The following is a 23,371-nucleotide window of genomic DNA, read 5'->3' as shown; positions in this document are numbered from 1 at the left end:
AGGTAAATATAGAAAACAGCATAAATGTAATTTTTGTTTGTAATTCTTTTTCTTTTTTAATCTCACTAAAAGACAACTGCATAAAGCAATAGTTATAAATCTAAGTTGACCGGCACACAATATACACAGATTTAATTTGTGACAATAACATTACATGGCGGAAAGTTTAACACTACTGAAACTAAGTTGGCATTAATCCTAACTAGATTGTTATAAATTAAGATGTTAATGTAATCCCTAGAGAAACCACAAAATATATGTCTGAATAAAGACCTGTATGTGAATGTTCATAGCATTTTTATCATAGTCCCAAAGTGGAATCAAACTAAATATCCATTAGCTGAAGAATGGATAAACAGTATGTGATATATCCATATGATGGAATATTATTTAGCCATAAGAAGAAATGAAGTACTGTTAAATAACACAACCTTGAATACTTTATGCCAAGCAAAACACAAAAGGCCACATACTGTATGATACCAATTATGTGAAATGTCTAGAATAGGCAAATCCATAGACAGAAAGTAGATAAGCAGTTGCCAGGGAAGGGGAGAGAGGAGAATTGGAGCTAACTGCTAACAAGTAGAGGGTTATTTATTTATTTTTTTGGTGTGATGAAAATCTTCTTGAATTAGATAGTGGTGATGGTTGCACAACATAGTGAATAGACTACAACCACTGAACTGTGTGCACTTTTAAATGGTGAATTTTATGTTATGTGAAGTGTGTCTCAGTAAAAAATGTTATAGAAAGCCTACAGCATATATCACATTTAACAGTTAAACAATAAAAGAATATATAATTTTAATAATGAAATAAAATTTTTAATAAAGAAAGCTTTTTTGAGATTGGAAATGAAACAAAGATACTTATTATATCACTTTTATTCTACATGTACTAGAGATCCTTAGCACAAAAGAAAAAAAAAGTGTAATACTCAGAGAAACTATTAAAATTAAAAAATAAATTTAGCAAGGTTGCAGGATACAAGGTTATTATACAAAAATCAACTGTATTTCTATATAGCAAATACAATTGGAAAGTGAAGTTTAAAAAAACAGTATCATATATAATGTCATCTAAAAACACTAAATGACTAGGAATAAATTTTTTTTTAAACGTGCAGTATATACACACAAAAACCTGTGACACATTAAAAAAATTTTTTTAAAGACCTATATGAATGGATTTATTCATGGGTTGTAGAGTCAATACTGTCTGGATGCCAGTTCTTCCAAAATTAATCTATATATTCAATGTAACCCCAATTGAATATCTCAGCTGAATAATCTGTGGAAAATTGCAAGTTACTTTAAAAATTTATATGTGAATGTAAAGTGGCAATCTTATAGGAGGAAAACTAAGTTAGAAAATTACTATACCAGATATCTAGTACACAGCTACAGTAATTAAGATTGTGTGGTATCAGCACAAGCATGGAGAAATAGATTAATGGAACAAAGCAGAAAGTCTAGAAACAGACCACATGGTTATGGACACTTGTTCTATAATAAAGGTGGCATTTGCAGAGCTGTAGGAAGCAGTCCTTTCTTTAACTGGTATTGGGTCAATTGGGTTGGAAAACTTTTGAAAAAATATTAAACTTGATCATTACTTTACAATAAACACAAAGTCCAGGGGATTATGAATCTAAATGTAAAAAGTAGAACACTAAAGCTTCTAGAAAAATTTGGAAATATCTTTATGACTGCAAAGTGGGAAAAGATTTCTTAAACACAACACAAACATCAAATAAAGGAAAGGAAAAGACTGATGACTGAAATTAATAACTCTGCTCATCAAAAGACACCATTAAGAGAATGAAAAGGCAAGCCAAAGTGGGAGAAAACATGTGCAAAGATTCACTTCTGAAATACGTTAAAAACCTCTTTACAAATCAGTAAGAAAAAACACAGGCAACCCAATAAAAAAAAAGACTTGAAAAGGCATTTCACATAAGAGAATATCAGTGTCCAATAAACATAAGAAAAAGTGTTTAAACTTATTCATCGAAGGTTATGCAAATTAAACCATAATTAAATATAACTACACACCTAACTCTATGGTTAAAAACATAAAAGACTTGACCCAGTGTTGGCAAGGATGTAAAGTAATTGAAGTTTTCAGATCCTGTTGCTGAGCTATAAATTGATACAAACATTAAAAAAAAAAAAACTATTCAGAATTATTTACTAAAACTGACCCTGCAACTTAACTCCAAAAATAGAAATTTACACATATGTGTACTGAAAGTACAATAGTGTGCAAAGGAAACTTACTCATTATAGTCAAAAACTGGAAACAACATCAATCTCCAACAAAAATAAATTGTGCTATATTTCTAAATGGATTATACAGCAATGAAAATGAACAAATTACTGCTACACACAATAATGAATAACTATCACAAATACTATAGGAATAGAGGAAAGCAGATGCAAAATAGTACATATGGAATGTGTTATGGACTGAATGTCTGTGTCCGCTCCCCCATCCATATGTTGCAATCCTAACCCCCAATGTGATGGTAGTAGGGGTGGGGCCTTTGGGGGTTCATTAGGTCATGAGGTTGGAGCCCTCATGAATGGGATTAGTGCCCTTATGAAAGAGACCCCAGAGAGCTCTCTCACCTCTTCCACCATGTGAGGACACAGCAAGAAGACTGCTGTCTATGAATAGGAAGAGGGCCCTCACCAGACACCGAATCTGCCGGCATCTTGATCTTGAACTTCCCAATCTTCAGAACTGTGAGAAATAAATGTTTGTTGTTTAAACCACCCAGTCTATTATATTTTTGTTGCAGCAGCCTGAAAGGACTAAGACAGGACGATTCCAGTTATAAACTTCAAACAGCAGGAAAAACTAATCTATGGTTAGAGGTCAGGATAATCATTATCTTTGTAGAAGAAAAGAAAGGTAGTGACCAGGACGAAGCATGAGTGTGGCTTCTGGACACTGGCAATGTTCTATTTCTTGATCTTGGCAATGGTTAACTTGATTTACCATGTGATAGTTTACTGAGCTGTATATCTATATTTTATGTACTTTTCAGTATGTATTTTAATCAATTAAAACAAAATTTTAAAAATTTACCTGTTTTTTCTGTGTTCTGTTCCTGTTTTCCAGCCAATCATCCATTTGTTCCTCAATTTCTTCTATAGAAGTTCCATGATCATAAGATTGAATATATGTACTTTCTAAAGGTGTATATACAGGAAATTCAGGTTTTGGTTTTTTTATTTTAACTTTCTTCTGCTCTAAAAAAAAAAAAAAGTTTAAAAGAACCAATCAATAACATAATAACTTCTAACATTTTATTCATAGACCATTCTTGAAAGAACACATAAATATATATTGTTCTTTCATCAAAATAGAATTGCTTTGCTATAAATAGTTAGCTGTAAGTTTTATTGTGCCCTATCCACTGCATTGTTTTAAAATAAAACTCACAGGTGCTAATGATAGATGATTATGATATAACCATCATATCAATTTGTATATATCTTTAGTGTTCAAGGTACTGTTCATGCAACATTTCATTATGGCATAGTGCAAAGAGCCTGGTCATTAGTGTTTTAATCCTACCTTTACTATCTAATAGTTGCACAATACTGGGCAAGTAACTTAACCCTTAGAACAAGTGTCCATTTTCTCTTCTGTAAAAGGGAGCTATATCTAACCTCATAAAGTTGATGTGAGGAGAATTATATATCCCCTAACATACTACTTGGCAGAAAATTAGCTCTTAATGGTATACATTCATCTTTTCAATATTTTACAAATGCAAAATATAATCTGGCAACATCAAGGGTAGTTATCAATAGATACTTATCAATTTATCAATTGGCCTCTCCATTAAATCCCTTTCTGATTAGAGAGTTAACACTGAGAAGCAACTTCACTCTTGATTACTACTGTCAAACTCATCCATCCTTATAACCATATCTTCTCCATCCTGTGTGTGTGTATGTGTTATAATGCTAACATAATAAAATTAATATGATATTGGCATATGAAGACAAATTCCTAGAATAGAACAGAGAATTCATAAACATTTCAGTTCAGTGGGAAAAGGATTTATTAAATGATGCTGTCACAAATGAATACCCATTTGAAAGAAAATTGGACACAACCTTACAATATATACCAAAATAAATCCCAGCTGGATAAGAAACTTGACTTTAAAAACCAAAACAATAAAAATCTTGCAAAAAGAAATCTAAAATACTACCTGTACTATTTAAAGGAAGACAAAATCTTAACTAAGACTGAAAACCCAAATGCTATAAAAAAAAAAAGATAAAAGACAGAATAAACAAATCAAGAGAGAAATAACAGATTTGCAAAGATCATCTACAATTCAGAGTACAAACAGAAGACTGATATATAGAATACATAAAGAGATATTATAAACTGACAAGAGGATAGGCAGCCCAATAGAGAAAAATGGCCAAAAATAATGTGCATTAAGAATACAGTGTTATGGGAACAGTTCTACTTAACAAGGCTGTTACCTTTCTAGAAATTACATGGTATCTAATACCATATTTTATCCTATACTGCTTCAGTAACTTTATACATCCAGGCTTTTGAAATGGTGACTTAAAAAAAAACCAAAACACCTTAATACCAAAATAGGAAATTAGTAACTTAAATGACATATGAGTCTAATTTAAAAGTATAAAAACATAGTGTCACCAGAGTACAATATGAGCCCAAATAGAATGCCAGGTTTTCTTGTTTTTCAAAATTGTTTTTCAGAAAAGAGCAAGAAACCGTATAAATGACTCCTTATGGGGACTTCCCTGGTGGTGCAGTGGTTAAGAATCCGCCTGCCAATGCAGGGGATACGGGTTTGAGCCCTGGTCCAGGAAGATCCCACATGCCGCGGAGCAACTAAGCCCATGCGCCACAAGTACTGAAGCCTGTGCACCTAGAGCCCGTGCTCCGCAACAAAAGAAGCCACCACAATGGGAAGCCCGCGCACCGCAACGAAGAACAGCCCTGCTCGCTGCAACTAGAGGAAGTCCACACGCAGCAACGAAGACCCAATGCAGCCAAAGATAAATTAAAAAAAAAAAAGATTCCTTATGAAGTCGGTCATATTACTCAATTTTTCACAATTTCTTTATTTTGAGCAACAAATTATTGCTAAGGGAAAATACACATAAACTAGAACGTATCTCATCGCTACTAATTTTGGTTGCTTATAGAGAATCAGTTATAAAAAGGAAGCAAATAAATTTGGTTTATTTCTGGGGTGTTGATCACAATTGCAAGTATTTGAATCTTTTAAAATATGCATTTAAGGGGCTTCCCTGGTGGTGCAGTGGTTGAGAATCTGCCTGCCAATGCAGGGGACACGGGTTCGAGCCCTGGTCTGGGAAGATCCCACATGCCACGGAGCAACTGGGCCCGTGAGCCACAATTACTGAGCCTGCGCGTCTGGAGCCCGTGCTCCGCAACAAGAGAGGCCGCGATGGTGAGAGGCCCGCGCACCGCGATGAAGAGTGGTCCCCACTTGCCGCAACTAGAGAAAGCCCTCGCACAGAAACGAAGACTCAACACAGTCATAAATAAATAAATAAATAAATAAAAGAACGTGAATTTCTTTAAAAAAAAAAAAAAATATGCATTTAAAAAAATCACTTTAAAAAAATAATACAAAACTTCCACTCCCGGAAAAATGAAGAAGTACTTTTTCATAGTCCTCCCACTAAGAAAAAACTAAAAATTCTAAATGTTATATATGAAACAAACAGAAGAATAATCTGAATGTTGGAGAGAAGACAGACCAACTAGGAATGGCAGGACCCAGTGAGCACCAAGGTGGTAACTTCCCTGGGTTTCTTACAGCCTCATATATCCCAGACTTGGTCCCAGAGAAGCTTGCAACCCAAAACCACTGAAAGGCACAGAAATAATAATGGTAATAATAAAAAATTTAAAAAGCTTTCTCTTTCCAGCCAAAAGGACCAGAAAAGCAGCAGCATATCAAGATAAACTTTTAGATAATAACCGATCTACTTTAGGCAAACAACACAGAAAAAACTGTGGCCACACCCCACCCCCATGCCAGCAAAGGCTAGTGGGAAGCCTAGACTTCTGCCATAGTGAGGCTGTAATGAGGCACCCCAGTCTCAGGGTGATGTGGGAGAAGGCTGTGTAAGAAGCCAAGTTTTCATGTTTGCTGAGAGGTGATGGGGATCCCCCTTCCCATGTGGAAACAGCAGAGACTAAGTTGGTAGTCTGGGTTTCCAAATCCACCCAGGGATAATGAGGTGTCCCTCCTCCTCCCTGCCAGGGTGGTTTCAGAGGAAGCCTAGAGGGCAATCAGGGCTTTCACAACTGTCCAGCTGAGGCACCCCCCACAATGTCAGGGGAGGCCAGGTGGTGAGCAGTAAGTAGACATTCTTGCTTATCCCAGCCAGGCTGGGGTAAGTGGAGACCTACTGGCAAGCAGGAGCACCCACACCCACCCAACGCTGAAAGGATTCACAACCAGCCTCCCCCTCAGCTGTAACACATGTCATGAAGGGAACCTGGAATTCCACTCCTACCTGACTGTAACAGGGCAGCAACCCTCTCCTTTCCACTACTAGGCTTTGTTAGAGAACACCAGGTAAAATAGAGGACTTAAATAAGATCCAGAGTCTTATAATACCTGAAATGTCCAAGTTTTAATTAAAAAAAAAAATCACTCATCATACCAAGAACCAAGAATATCTCAATTTGAATGAAAAAGATAATCAATAGATGCCAACAGATGAAAGAGATATCCAAATTATGTGACTAGGATTTTAACGCAGCCATATAAAAATGGTTTGACAAGCAATAATACACATTCTTAAAACAGATGAAGAAATAAAAAAGTCAACAGCAAAGAAACAGAAGATATACAGAAGAACCAAATAGAAATACCAGAACTGAAAAGTATGCTAACTGAATTTGGCACATTTTTCAAGTGCAAAATGCAAAAAACTGTCAACTCAAAATTCCATACCAGTGAAAATATCCTTCAGGAATAAAGGGGAAACCAAGACCTCTGCAGACGAAGGAAAACTAAGAGAATTTGTTACCAGCAGACCTATCTGATAATAATGGCTAAAAAAGTTATCTGAACAGAAAGGAAATCATAAAAGAAAAAAATCTTAAAATAGCTGGAAGGAGAAAGAACAAGAGTAAGAGTAAAAATATGGGTAAACACAATAGATTTTCCTCCTCCTCTTGAGTTTTCTAAGTTATATCTGACAGCTGAATGGAAATTATAACATTCAATGTATGTAGAGAAAATATTTAAGACAGTTATAAGTGGGAGACATAAATGGATGTAAAGTGAGGTAATGTGTCTATGTATCACTTGAAATGGTAAATTGCTTACACCAGTAGATTGTAATAAGTTATGTATATATAACATAATACCTAGAGCACCCACTAAAAACTCTATACAAAATGATATACTAAAAAAACACTACAGATAAATTGAAATGGAATTCTAAAAAAATAAAAACATTCGAGTAACCTACACAAGAAAGCAGAAAGAAGAAAACAGAACAAATAGAAAACAAAAAATAAAATGGCACACTTAAGCCCTAATATATCAATAACTACATTACAGGCACATGGTCTAAATACACCAATTAAAAGATAAAGATTGGTACAGTGGATGAAAAACCATGACCTATGTATATGCTATCTACAAGAAACTTATTTCAAATTAATCAAAACATTAATCAAAAGAAAGCAGGAGTAGCTAATTAATATCAGGTAAATAGAATTCAGAGTAAAGGAAATTACCCAAAAGATGCCCAAAGCAAGCAGAAAAAAGAAAATAATAAAAATAAGAACAAAAATCAATGAAATTGAAAAGAAAAGCAATAGAGAAAATCAATGAAACAAGGAACTGGATCTTTGAAAAGATCAATAAAACTGATAAACATCTGGCAAAACTGACCAAAAAAGTGAGAAAACAAAAGTTAGCAGTATTTTAGCACTGAAACAGGAGAAATCACCACAGGACATGCAGACATCAAAAGGATAATAAGTGAACAACTCTAAACACATAAATTTGACAATTTGGGTAACGTTGACCAATTGCTTGAAAAATACAAACTACCCTAATTCAATCGTTAAATAGATATATGAAATAGATATTTGAATAGCCTTGTAATTATAAAGGAAATTTAATTTATAATTTAAAAACTGCCAAAAAGAAATATCCAGGCTTAGATGGCTTCACTAGAGAATTCTACCAAATGTTTAAAGAATTAACACCAATTCTACACAGCTTCTTTCAGAAAATAGAAGAGAGAAGACTTCCCAATTCATTATATGAGGGTACCCTGATACTAAAATCATACAAAAACAGTACAAAAAGAGAAAACTATAGACCAGTATCTCTCATGAATATAGATGCAAAAATCCTTCACAAAATATGTGCAAAGAGAATTCAGCAATATATAAAAAGAATTATAGGGCTTCCCTGGTGGCGCAGTGGTTGAGAATCTGCCTGCCAATGCAGGGGACACGGGTTCGAGCCCTGGTCTGGGAAGATCCCCCATGCCGTGGAGCAACTAGGCCCATGAGCCACAATTACTGAGCCTGCGCGTCTGGAGCCTGTGCTCCGCAACAAGAGAGGCCGCCATAATGAGAGGCCCATGCACCGTGATGAAGAGTGGCCCCCACTTGCCGCAACTAGAGAAAGCCCTCGCACAGAAATGAAGACCCAACACAGCCATAAACAAACAAACAAACAAACAAACCCAAAGTTAAAAAAAAAAGAATTCTATACCATCATGGTATTTACTGCGGGGGGGGTGCAAGTGTGGTTCAATATTCAAAATTCAATCTGTGTAATCCACAACATTAACAGGCCAAAGAGGAAATATCACATGATCATATTAATTGATGAAAAAAATTTAACAAAAATTTAACAAAATTCAACACCCAGTCATGATTAAAAACTCAGAAAACTAGGAATAGAGGGAAACTTCCTTAACTTCATATAGGGCATCTATAAAAAACATACAGCTAACACCCTACTTAATGGTATAACACTAAATGCTTCCCCCCTAAAGTTTAGAACAGAGGAAAGATGCCCTGTCTCCCCACTCATGTTCAACATAGTTCTGGAAGTTCTAGATAGCAAAATACGGCATGAAAAGGAAATAAAATGCATACAAATTAAAAAGGAAAAAAATAAAATTATCCCTATCGTCATATTGACATGACTATCTACATAGAAAATGCAAAGAATCTACATAAAAATTCCTAGAACTAATAAGTAAATCCCAAAAGGTGCAGGATACAAGATCTACATACAAAATTCAACTGAATTTCTTTACTTAAAGTAAACATTTGGAGACTGAAATTAAAAACCCAATACCATTTAATCACTCAAAATAAAAAAAAAAGAAACAGATGTAAATCTAAGAAGATACATATATGATTTGTAAGCTGAAAACTACAAAACACTAAAGAAATTAATGAAGATATAAATAAATGAAGAGATATACTCAACATAGTAAATAGGTCAATTCTCCCCAAATTGATATACAAGTTTAACGTAATTCGTATCAAAATTCCAGCAAGATTTTTTTTTTGGAGATACACACAAGATTACCCTAAAATTTACATGGAAAGGCAAAGGAACTAGAATAGCTAAAACGTTTTGAAAAAGAAGAAGAAAGTGGGAAGAATCACTCTACCTGATTTTGAGATTATTGTAGAGCTGCAATAATCAAGATTTCATATTTGTAAACCACATATCTAAAAGAGGAATCATATCTAGAACATATATATAAAGGACTCTTAAAACTCAATAGTAAAAAAAAAAAAAAAATCCAATTAGAAAACAAGCCAAAGGCATGAAGAAAGATTTTACTGAAGAGGATATACACGTGGCAAATAAGCACATGAAAAGATGTTTCAACATCCCTATCCATTAGGAAAATGCAAGTTAAGACCATGGTGAGATATCTCTACACACCTATCAGAATAGCTAAAATAAAGAAGAGTGAGAATATCAAATTCTGGTGAGGCTGCAAAGAGACTAAATCTCTCATACATTGCTGGTAGGAGTATAAAATGGTACGGGAACTCTGGAAAATAATTTGGCAATTTCTTAAAACGCTAAGCATAAACTTATCATATGACCCAGCAATTGCACTTCTGGGTTCACACAAAAATTTACATATGACTGTTCATAGCAGCCTTATTTGTAACGGTCAAAAACCATAAACAACCAAAATGTCCTACAACAGGTGAATGGTTAAACAAACGGTGGTACATCCATACCATGGAATATTATTCATTAATAAAAGGAAATGAATTACTGACACATGGAACAACTTGGATACATCCCAAAGGCAATACAATGAGTGAAAAAAGCCAGTCTCAAAAGGTCACATACTATATAGTTCTCGAATTCACATTCTCTAAATCATATAGTCAAAATTACAGTGTTAGACAGATGAAAAACAGATTAGTAATTGCCAGGTATTAGGGATAATGGGGGGATGGGAGAAGGTGATGGTTGTGATCATAAAGCAGTAGTGGATAATTGGGGTGGTGGCTACATTAACATAAGCATGTGATAAAATGGCAGAGAACTATACATACATTTTCTATCAATGTCAGTTCCTAGTTTTGATATTATACTATAGTTATATAAGATAACCAATGGGGGAAACTGAGAGGAGGGTGCATGGGACCTCTCTGTACTATCTTTGCAACTTCCTATGAATCTATAATTATTTCAAAGTAAAAAGTTAAATAGAAAAGTAACAGTTCATGGGAGTTGCCTGGTGGTCCAGTGGTTAGGATTTGGCGCTTTCACTGCTGTGACCTGGGTTCAATCCCTGGTCAGGGAACTGAGATCCTACAAGCTGCACAGCACAGCCGAAATTTTAAAAAAAGAAAAATTAAAACAAACAAAAAAAGCAACAGTTCAGCAAATGGTGCTGGGAAAGCTAGATACCATGTGAAAATAAAGAAGTTGGACCCTTACCCAACACCATATATAAAAATTAACTCAAAATGGATCAATGACCTAAGTCTAAGAACTAAAACTCTAAAGGTCTTCCAAGAAAATACAGGGCAAAAGCTTCATGACACTGGATTTGGCAATGATTTCTTTGATACGACACCAAAGGCATAGGCAATGAAAGAAAAAATAGACAAATTAGACTTCATTAAAATTAAAAAATTTTGTGCATCAAAAGACAATATCAACAGAGTAAAAAGGCAACCAATATAATAGGAGAAAATATTTGCAAATCATGTATCTGATAAGGAATAATATACAGAATATATAGAAAACTCCTAAAACTCAACAACAAACAAATAATCTGATTCAAAATTGGGTACAGGACTTGAATAGTAATTTCTCCAAAGAAACACGCAATAGGATGGCTATAGGAAACACACACACACACACACACACACACACACACACACACACACACACACACACAACCCCCAGAAAATAAAAAGCATTGGCAAGGATATGGAGAAGTTGGAACTCTGTGCACTGCTGGTGAGAATGTAAAACAGTACTGTGCTATGGAAAACAGTATGGAGGTTCCTAAAAAAAGTAAAAATAGAATTATCATATGATCCAGAAATTCCACTTCTGGATATATATCCAGAAGAACTGAAACCAGGGACTCAAAGAGATATCTGCACACCCAAGTTCATAGCAATATTATGCACAACAGCTAAAAAGTGGAAGCAACCCAAGTGTTCATTGACAGACGGATAAACAAAATGTAGTATACACATACAATGGAATATTATTCAGCCTTAAAAAGGAAGGAAATTCTGACATATGCTACAACATGGATGAATCTTGAGGACATTATGCGAAGTGAAATAAGCCAATCACAAAAAGATAAATACTGTATGATTAGACTTATATGAGATACTTAAGAGTAGTCAAAATCACAGAACAGTGGTTGCCACAGGGTGGGTGGAGGTGAGAATGGGGAGTTATTATTTAACGGGTACAGTTTCAGTTTTGCAAGATGAAAAGAGCTATGGGAGAAGGAGGGGGGTGATGGTTGTACATTATGAATATATTTAATACCACTGAACTCTGCTGTACTTAGAAATGGTTAAGATGGTAAATTTTGTTATGTATATTTTACCACAATGAAAATTATTGAGGGGATAAAGCAATACATTGGTTTTATTGTAACAATCATATAAAAAAAAAAAAGGAAAAAATCCTAATATTCGATGAATAGGTCCTTGTGACTTGGAATAAAATGTTCACTGTCAGTCTCATACATGGAATCAAAAAGATCATACCTCATTATATATGGAAATAAAGATGATTTACTGTGTTGATGACTCAAAAAGTAGTTTTACTGATGACAAGAATCCTCTTGTCAAAAATGTTACTGAAGAGTTTTAATAAATTGCTTTAAGAAGTATGAAGTAGAAAAGAGCAATACAGTATTTCTAAATTCATTAATTCATTCAATAAATAGTTACTGAGGAGCTACCGCAAGCTTGGCATTATTCTAGGTGCTGGGGTTATGACTATAAACAAGAGAGATGAAAATGCCTGCCTGCATGGATCTTATAAACTGATATATCATTTTATATACAGTTACATTAAACAGGTACTCGTTTCCAGATTAGTAAGTAAAATTTTAGTTGAAATGTGACCAGTTAATCTATAGCCATAATTGTTTATATATTAAATTGGATAAATGCTTTTTTGAATCATTTCAGTGAGAAAACTGAGATTGCAATATATTTAAGCATCACAGCATTATGATTTGAAATATCGAGGCAACTGTAATTTGTATTTGAGCTATATGATTTTAAAAATTCACATTCCATTGTTATTAGAACAAAGTACGTAGGAAATAATATTATTTTAAAGATATCCTTTGCCTACATATAAACTCTTGGGGCTAGGGCTCCTATCAGGTTTTACTATATAGTAAGTTAAGGTACAGAGTTTCTATTTGGTCATGTTTCCAAATGTACTGGAGCTAGTGATGTGTTATATGCCTTTTCATAAGTTATCTCAGAGAGTAATCTCCCATCCATGAGCACCCTATATCACCAAAGGAAAAATGTTCTAACCCATTGGGATTACATCTGCCCTACCTCCTTTGTCCTCCTTCTCCATCAACCCCTGAATTAGCTTACAAATCAGCACTAGCAACTCCTTTCCTCATGAATCTAAGTTTTCTAGAAAACCAGTCTTCCGTTACCTTAGGGAAGGTGAATGTTTTCCCATCCTGCCACCCTAAAGAGATATATTCTGTCTACCACGTTCTTACTGTCCCCTTGGCATCCCTACTTAGGCCATCACTGGGGCATGGAGTGGGGACCACACAACAAGAAGAAAAATATAATGTCTGGAATGATTATCTCTGCCGACAAAAAAGAAGTACTTGACAGTAGGGTTTTGATTATTTGATTTTGCTTTTGTTCTTAACTCATATAAAGTACACAGTAAAAAAAAGGGAAATACTGAGTTTTCCTTCTACCCTTCCTCCCCTCTTTTCTCTATTCAAATTTTAATCTTTGCAATCAATTTCTTCATAAAATAACTCATTTTTTTCCATTCACAATATGGGCTGTTTCATTATAGTACTTGGAACTCACATCTATTGACTTAGATTAAAACTCATACAATTAGAGAATGTATAGAAATATTATTAACACTGAAAAAGTCTTATATTTATAAATATTCACCTTGGATTTAAACCTAAAACATAAAATTGATTAAAAGTTTATAATAAAGAAAGAAATGCTCAAAAATTTCCAAATAAATCATCACATTTTTTTCCATAAAGACTTCCCAGAAGAATGATATTTATTTTTAAGAAATTACCCTTTTTCAGATTTCCCCCTCTAAAATACCATTTTAGTAAGTAAGACCACCACACCCTACTCAATGTAGTTCTAGTGTAGCCCTTAGACGACTCTGCACAATCTCAGCAGTAAAGCAAACAGACTTGAGGGCAGATTAGCAATTAGGTCATGAAAAACAGGCAGCATAAAATAGCTATTGCTAATCTGCATGAGATGCATTTACTCAATTAAGCAGATGGAAATGTTATTATGAACTCAGTATTCCAATGATGGTCTTTAAAATTAAGAAGGATGGGGGCAAATGAAATGCACACTGGGGGATTTGGGGCCTTTATGTATCAGTTCTAAAGTATACAATGTAGAACACTGTAATGAAGTTAACAAAATTAATTAAAAGATTCTTTGCATGTAACCATTAGAGACTACATTTAAAAATACATGACAGCTTTTGACGTTATTAACAGTAATGTGACTGTTCTTTAACATTCTTAATGTTGATACCATCACCTTTTCTAAATATACTACTGATATCAAAACATGAGCGACAGAAGTCTTATTACTCAGAGCCTAGGATGAGTATTGTTTTTAATCAAGTTTCTGGCATTTAATTTCCTCATTTTCAGTTTCAAGAAACCATAAGCTACTAATGAATTTTCCAACTTTTTAGAAGACTATCACACATTTTTGCTGGCATACAGAGTTTTCAGATATTTACCTATTTTTAAATTAATGCTTCTTTACACAATATTTTTTATTAAACAATAATAACAAATTATTATGACAAATATCATATGATATCACTTATATGTGGAATCTAAAGAAAATGATACAAATGAACTTATTTATAAAACAGAAAGAGACTCCCAGACATAGAAAAACTTACGGTTAGCGGGGCAAAAGAGAGGGAGGGATAAATTTGGTCTTTGAGATGAACAGATATACACCTCTATATATAAAATAGATAAACAACAAGGACCTACTGTATAGCACAAGGAACTATATTAAATACCTTACAGTAACCTATAATGGAAAAGAATCTAAAAAAGAATAGATATATATGTATATGTATAGCTGAATAACTTTGCTGTATAACTGAAACATTGTAAATCAACTCTACTTCAATTTAAAAATAAAAATTAAAAAAAAAATTTTTAAAGAGCATTATCAAATCTGCTTGAGAACTGTTATCAAATTCTTAGGCAGAACAAAAGTCTCTGAACAATTTTGGAAAAATAGTCATGAAAACATGACTATGAAAGCAATGAAATTAGTGTATTCATACTGCCTCTACAGGTAAATTTTGGTTTAGTGTGATATTTTTCTCTTTTCTTGTAAATGTGATTTCCCCCTCTCCTTTTGACTAGTCTTAAAAGGCTTAGAAAATTTTTATGTAACAGTTTTACTTAAAAATAACAATTATATAAAAATTACATTTAAAGTTTCATTTATTCATTGATTTATTCAATTTAATTAAAACTATTTCAACAATTGCTCTAACATCAACTTCTGTTTCAATCTTTGGTATATATACCAATAATAAAACAATAATAATATAACAATAATAATCATTTGTCCACCCTTACTCTGCAAAACACACATCAGTCAACCTTAATACGTAATTCTCTAACATCCTAAACTTTCCCCTCTTAAACAGAAGTCTGCTTTAAACAATGATATAGTTTATCTGAATATTATTTTGTGTTTGTAACTGTTGAAACTTTATTTTTTATTGGAGTATAGTTGATTTAAAATGTTGTGTTAGTTTCTGCTGTACAGCAAAGTGAATCAGCTATACATATACATATATCCACTCTTTTTTAGATTCTTTTCCCATATAGGTCATTACAGAGTATTGAGACTAGTTCCCTGTGCTATACAGTAGGTCCTTATTATCTATTTTATATGGAGCAGTGTGTATATGTCAATCCCAATCTCCCAGTTTTTCCCTCCCCACCCCTTTCCCTCCGGTAACCGTAAGTTTGTTTTTTTCTTCACTAACACTCATTAATATTCATGGGATTACATTAATTCATATATTTAGTCATTCATCCATTTATTAAACCTTTACTATGTGCCAGGACACTATATTCAATGCTGCAGACACAAAGATGAAAAAGAAAGTCCCTGTTCTAAAGCTGCCCAGACACCTGAAGGTTGTATAAGGCAAAAAATGGTCCCCTAACCATGACCATGTTCTAATCCCCAGAACCTGGGACTATTTTACCTTACATGGCAAAAGAGACTTTGCAGATGTGAGTAAGCTTGAGATAGGAGACTATCTTGAATTATCCAAGTTGGCGCAATCTAATCACAAGTCCTTAAAAGCAGAGAACTTTTCCCAGTTATGATCAGCCAGAGATGTGACTACAGAATAGTCAGAGATGAAACATTGCTGGATCTGAAGAAAGAGGAAGGGGACCAAGATCCAAGGAGTGTGGAAGGCCTCTAGAAGCTGGAGAAGGAATGCAGCCTTGCTTGATAACCTTGATTTTAGCCCAGTGAGACTCATGTCAGGCTCTGACCCATACAACTATAAGATAATACATTTGTGTTTAAGCCACTAAATTTGTGGCCATTTGTTAGAGCAAAAATAGAAAACTAATACTGGGATCATCTAGTCTGACATGTTTTTCTGACAGATAAGGAAAGTAAAACCCTCAAAGTCACACATTTAGGTAGGAGCAGTGTACTCTTTGGGTTTGGAGAGAACATAATTCTCCTCTATTCTCAAACCATGGTCAGTGTCAGGGTAAAGACAGAAAGCTAGACTTTCAGTATATGAAGGGAAATAGCCATCACCATTTTTCTATATATATTGAAAGTGTGAACTGAATGTGTGGTATACTAATACCACAGTTGCTCTTTTCCAGTTTGATTTGGCTAAGTGACTTCTATGCGCTGCAGAAAAGCTTTTACTGTATACCCTTAAAAGCACACAAGTTGTTTTCTAAACTACACATGCTGTGTATTTATATACATTTATAGGCGTGAAGTGACCAGGTATTAAGGGCGTTTACACTGTCTTCTGCGCCCAGATTGGTACCATGCACAGCATTCAGAAATGAAGTTTGAACCAAAAACACTCATATTGGAATTTTTTAAAAAATAGACTTCACCTCCATGAATTCAGTCAACATACTGAGAACCTACTATGTGCCAGGGACTCTTTAAGGTCCTTGGACAGTCATAACAGTGAACAAAACAGATAAAGTCCTTACCCTCATGAAGCTTACATTCTATTGGGGGGACCAGACAGTAAACAAAATGAATATATAAATTAAAGTTAAGTAGTGTTAAATGCTCTGGATAAAGATAAAGCAACATAAAGGGACAGAACGTATTTGTGCGGGAAAGATGTAGATATACAAACTTAGACAAAAAGACTAGGGCTGGGAAAATGTCACCTTTAATAGTATGTTCAACTTTTCCTAAAATCAGCAAGAGCTGTCTTTAGCGTTCAATGGAAGACTTCAACATACTGACACTTTAGCCAAGGTTTTTCGTGTTATATAACAATAATGCAAATGAAACAAAGGCTTTCAAAACAAAAATCATTGACATTTTCAGGCTTCCTGTTTACTACTGTAATACAGCAAGTTGGTGATCAATTGGACAGACTCAGCACTAAATATCAATGGCAACTGCAGCACTGGAGTATTTAAGGACTTTCTAGATTTTGGATGCCTCTCAGATTAAAGGAACTATATGACCCCATGTTAATTTTATCCCTCCTGATATTGAGCTGTGGGTGGTTCAGAAATTACTAATATAGTATTTTCCACATATAGTATATTAAGTACAAGTAACTCCATTTAGAGAGTAGCAAAGAAAGCACAAAAAATTTAATTACTGCTGAATTTAAGGGAAAATCCAAATTTAAATAATCAGTTTTAGTTAATACAGTAAGAAAATGTTTAAAACTCACTTTGAAGTGTTTCAAGTTCAGCTCTAGTCAATGCATCTTCCTTTTCCTTCAATCTTGTTTCTTTATATTTAGCATAAAACTGCCCAGCATCCTGAAAAAAGAAGTAACAAATAAATTAACATAAAAGTCAGTTTGCTTTGATGGTATTTTCCACATAGCTTCAATTTAAAGCAGTATATTCAGGGATGCGGGTTCAATGCCTGGCTGGGGAACTAAGATCCCACATGCTGCGGGGCAACTAAGCCTGTGCACCACAACTACTAAGCTTGCACACCTCAACGAGAGAGCCCGCATGCCACAAAACACAGAGCCCATGCGCCCTGGAGCCCGTGCACCACAACTAGAGAAGAGAAAATCTGCACGCCACAACTAGAGAGAAACCTGCGTGCCGCAAGGAAGCCATAATGGAAGATCCTGTATGCCGCAACTAAGACCCGATGCAGCCAAAAAAATAAGGAAAATAAATAAATAAAAATAAAATAAATATTAAAAGAAACTATTTAAAGCAGTATATTCATTTAATAAGTAGTCATCCTCTGTGTTTATGTTTTCAAATTTTATGATGAACAGAAGAAACTGAATAAGCAGTTCTCTATGATTTCTCTATCTTAGAGAATTAATGAAAGCCAGAAACTACATGAGTATAAATATGTTTAAGTAAAGCCTTTACTCTCGATACGTAAGGAACGTATCCTCTTCCTGTTTTCTTCCATTGTATATTTTCTCAGTATTATGCAAAGACAGAGAGCAGAAAAACACACTTGCTGAACTGAATTATTTGATAGCAGAGTAAATTACATTATTGTGACAAACAAAGTACTAACACTATTTTCATATTAGTCCCTTAACTCCAAAAGATTTTCAAAATTACTATATGCAAATCTGATTGTGAAACTTCTATGACCACATAGATACAAGTGAAAGTTGTCACTCCACTGAGAGTTGAGGACTGAGGACACATACTGTACACAAATACTTAGGTGTCAAGATACAGTGGCTAAAGTCTCAAGTAGTGGCATATAGGATAGGTAAGACTTTAGCAGAGTACCGAAAAAAGACCAGGCCTTTAATCACAGACATGGAGATAAACAAGTTGGTGCTCTAGGCATATGAAGATGCTGACACTGAAAAGAGCAAAAACAGATAATCTTCCACCACCCCTTGACTCAAACTCCATCTATTCTATAGCAATACTACTTGTAGCTGCCAGGCTACACTGTGCTATGCTTCCATGTCTTTCTGTAGGCGTTGCATTCTAGCTAGAACATTTTGCTCCCCTACCATTATTCTGAAGAACTCCTACTCATCCTTGAAAACCCTATTCAAGCATCACCTCTTTTGCAAGTCTTTCTGACCTTCCCTGGAAGAGTAATTCTCTCCTGTATACTGCTTCTGTATTTAAACACATTTCTATGGTTGCTTGTATCATGCTGTATTCTCTTCTAGAAAATGAGAAATCTGAGACAGGGTTACCTGTATGCTCAGAGCACAGTATCTAGCATCAAACAGGCACTCAATAAGCATTCTTTGAACTGAGCTAGATTGAAATATATGAGAAACCTTGTTAAGAAAGAAGCAAAAGGGCTTGATGACTGACTGGTGTGGAATAAGAAAAAGATATCAAGGATAACTCTAGAGTAATATCCCCAGACTGTACGACTCCTAGAGCATATAAATCATAGACCCGTCTGAGAGGGTTTTATTTCTGCAGGAAATGAAGGAACAAAATCAATCCTTGGATCTACCTCAATTCAGATGTAAATGCATGAACACTTAAACCCTAGAATGGGATTATCTCTTTTCAGCTATGACTGTTCAAATTTAAGCTTTCTCCTGGGGTCTATGTCGCTTGGGGTTATAATAGAACTCTTTTACTTGATAATTAATTAGGGAAATGACAGGGCACTTCTAAAATCACCGAATCAATATAATAAAGATATACCTCTTATTCCTTCCATTCCCACTTTTAGGTTCCTACCTCATTTCTTCTAGAAGGATTTCTACAAGCCCTGGGCCAGCTAAATAATGGCATAATTTGAAGGGCACAGAGGCCATACATCTGACTTATCCTCCCATGCCCATATTTACTTTATTATTTATTTATTTATTTATTTTTAGTTGCAGCATGTTCCCACAATCTTTAGTTGCAGCATGCAAACTCTTAGTTGAGGCATGCAGGATCTAGTCTCCTGACCAGGGATTGAACCGGGGCCCCCTATATTGGGAGCGCAGAGTCTTAGCCACTGGACCACCAAGGAAGTCCCCATATTTACTTCATTTTTTTAACATTTTCATTGGAGTATAATTGCTTTACAATGATGTGTTAGTTTCTGCTTTATAACAAAGTGAGTAAGTTATACATACACATATATCCCCATATCTCTTCCCTCTTGCATCTCCCTCCCTCCCACCCTCCATATCCCACCCTTCTAGCTGGTCACAAAGCACCGAGCTGATCTCCCTATGCTATGCGACTGCTTCCCACTAGCTATCTATTTTACATTTGGTAGTGTATATATGTCCATGCCACTCTCTCACTTTGTCCCAGCTTACCCTTCCCCCTCTCCATATCCTCAAGTCCATTCTCTACATCTGCATCTTTATTGCCGTCTTGCCCCTAGGTTCTTCATGACCATTTCTTTTTTTTTAGATTCCATATATATGTGTTAGCATCTGGTATTTGTTTTTCTCTTTCTGACTTACTTCACTCTGTATGACAGACTCTAGGTCCATCCACCTCACTACAAATAACTCAATTTCGTTTCTTTTTATGGCTGAGTAATATTCCATTGTATATATGTGCCACATCTTCTTTATCCATTCATCTGTCCATGGACACTTAGGTTGCTTCCATGTCCTGGCTTTGGAAATAGAGCTGTAATGAACATTGTGGTACATGACTCTTTTTGAATTATGGTTTTCTCAGAGTATATGCCCAGTAGTGGGATTGCTGGGTTGTATGGTACTTCTAATTTTAGTTTTTTAAGGAACCTCTATACTGTTCTCCATAGTGGCTGTATCAATTTACATTCCCACCAACAGTGCAAGAGGATTCCCTTTTCTCCACACCCTCTCCAGCATTTATTGTTTGTAGATGTTTTGATGATGGCCATTCTGACCAGTGTGAGGTGATATCACATTGTAGTTTTGAGTTGCATTTCTCTAATGATTAATGATGTTGAGCATTCTTTCATGTGTTTGTTGGCAATCTGTATATCTTCTTTGGAGAAATGTCTGTTTAGGTCTTCTGCCCATTTTTGGATTGGGTTGTTTGTTTTTTTGATATTGAGCTGCATGAGCTGCTTGTAAATTTTGCATATTAATCCTTTGTCAGTTGCTTCATTTGCAAATACTTTCTCCCATTCTGAGGGTTGTCTTTTCATCTTGTTTATGGTTTCCTTTGCTGTGCAAAAGCTTTTAAGTTTCATTAGGTCCCATTGGTTTATTTTTGTCTTTATTTCCATTTCTGTAGGAGCTGGGTCAAAAAGGATCTTGCTGTGATGTATGTCATAGAGTGTTCTGCCTATGTTTTCCTCTAAGAGTTTGACAGTGTCTGGCCTTACATTTAGGTCTTTAATCCATTTTGAGTTTATTTTTGTGTATGGTGTTAGGGAGTGTTCTAATTTCATTCTTTTACATGTAGCTGTCCAGTTTTCCCAGCACCACTTACTGAAGAGACTGTCTTTTCTCCACTGTATATTCTTGCCTCCTTTATCAAAGATAAGGTGACCATATGTGCATGGGTTTATCTCTGGGCTTTCTATCCTGTTCCACTGATCTATATTTCTGTTTTTGTGCCAGTACCATACTGTCTTGATTACTGTAGCTTATAGTCTGAAGTCCAGGAGCCTGATTCCTCCAGCTCTGTTTTTCTTTCTCAAGATTACTTTGGCTATTTGGGGTCTTTTGTGTTTCCATACACATTGTGAAATTCTTTGTTCTAGTTCTGTGAAAAATGCCAGTGGTAGTTTGATAGGGATTGCATTGAATCTGTAGATTGCTTTGGGTAGTATAGTCATTTTCACAATGTTGACTCTTCCAATCCAAGAACATGGTATATCTCTCCATCTATTTGTATCATCTTTAATTTCTTTCATCAGTGTCTTATAGTTTTCTGCATTCAGGTCTTTTGTCTCCCTAGGGAGGTTTATTCCTAGGTATTTTATTCTTTTTGTTGCAATGGTAAATGGGAGTGTTTTCTTAATTTTACTTTCAGATTTTTCATCATTAGTGTATAGGAATGCAAGAGATTTCTCTGCATTAATTTTGTATCCTGCTACTTTACCAAATTCATTGATTAGCTCTAGTAGTTTTCTGGTAGCATCTTCAGGATTCTCTATGTATAGTGTCATGTCATCTGCAAACAGTGACAGCTTTACTTCTTCTTTTCCGATTTGTATTCCTTTTATTTCTTTTTCTTCTCTGATTGTTGTGGCTAAAACTTCCAAAACTATGTTGAATAATAGTGGTGAGAGTGGGCAACCTTGTCTTGTTCCTGATCTTAGTGGAAATGGTTTCAGTTTTTCACCACTGAGGACGATGTTGGCTGTGGGTTTGTCATATATGGCCTTTATTACGTTGAGGTAACTTCTCTCTGTGCCTACTTTCTGGAGGGTTTTTATCATAAATGGTGTTAAATTTTGTCAAAAGCTTTCTCTGCATCTATTGAGATGATCATATGGTTTTTCTCCTTCAATTTGTTAATATGGTGTATCACGTTGATTGATTTGCGTATATTGAAGAATCCTTGCATTCCTGGGATAAACCCCACTTGATCATGGTGTATGATCCTTTTAATGTGCTGTTGGATTCTGTTTGCTAGTATTTTGTTGAGGATTTTTGCATCTATGTTCATCAGTGATATTGGTCTGTAGTTTTCTTTTTTTCTTTGTCTGGTTTTGGTATCAGGGTGATGGTGACCTCGTAGAATGAGTTTGGGAGTGCTCCTCCCTCTGCTACATTTAGGAAGAGTTTGAGGAGGATAGGTGTTAGCTCTTCTCTAAATGTTTGATAGAATTTGCCTATGAAGCCACCTGGTCCTGGGCTTTTGTTTGTTGGAAGATTTTTTTTTTTTATTTTTTTTTATTTTTTATTTTTTATTTTTTATTTTTTTTTTAAGTTATACAATTTTTATTTATTTATTTATTTATTTATGGCTGTGTTGGGTCTTCGTTTCTGTGCGAGGGCTTTCTCCAGCTGCGACAAGTGGGGGCCACCCCCCATCACGGTGCGCGGGCCTCTCATCATCGTGGCCTCTCTTGTTGTGGAGCACAGGCTCCAGACGCGCAGGCTCAGCAACTGTGGCTCACGGGCCCAGCTGCTCCGCGGCATGTGGGATCCTCCCAGGCCAGGGCTCGAACCCGTGTCCCCTGCACTGGCAGGCAGACTCCCAACCACTGCGCCACCAGGGAAGCCCTGTTGGAAGATTTTTAATCACAGTTTCAATTTCAGTGCTTATGATTGGTCTGTTCATATTTTCTATTTCTTCCTGGTTCAGTCTCGGAAGGTTGTACATTTCTAAGAATTTTGTCCATTTCTTCCAGGTTGTCCATTTTATTGGCATATAGTTGCTTGTAGTAATCTCTCATGATCCTTTGTATTTCTGCA

General features: G+C 35.2%; 1 protein-coding gene across 1 annotated transcript in view; it reads right to left on the bottom strand.

Moving 5' to 3' along the window:
* The window catches only part of DNAJC1 (DnaJ heat shock protein family (Hsp40) member C1), a 196,804-nt gene that overhangs the window by 79,142 nt on the left and 94,291 nt on the right, over positions 1–23,371 (bottom strand). Inside the window, exons 7-8 of the mRNA XM_036842228.1 lie at positions 17,765–17,855; positions 3,097–3,260 (exon numbers count right to left, since the gene is read on the bottom strand). Of these exons, the coding sequence (XP_036698123.1) occupies positions 3,097–3,260; positions 17,765–17,855 (255 nt within the window). The remainder of the gene's footprint in view (positions 1–3,096; positions 3,261–17,764; positions 17,856–23,371) is intronic.

Source organism: Balaenoptera musculus, chromosome 2, assembly GCF_009873245.2.
Source record: "Balaenoptera musculus isolate JJ_BM4_2016_0621 chromosome 2, mBalMus1.pri.v3, whole genome shotgun sequence".
NCBI lineage: Eukaryota > Metazoa > Chordata > Mammalia > Artiodactyla > Balaenopteridae > Balaenoptera > Balaenoptera musculus.
This window is presented reverse-complemented; position numbering and strand designations above follow the sequence as displayed.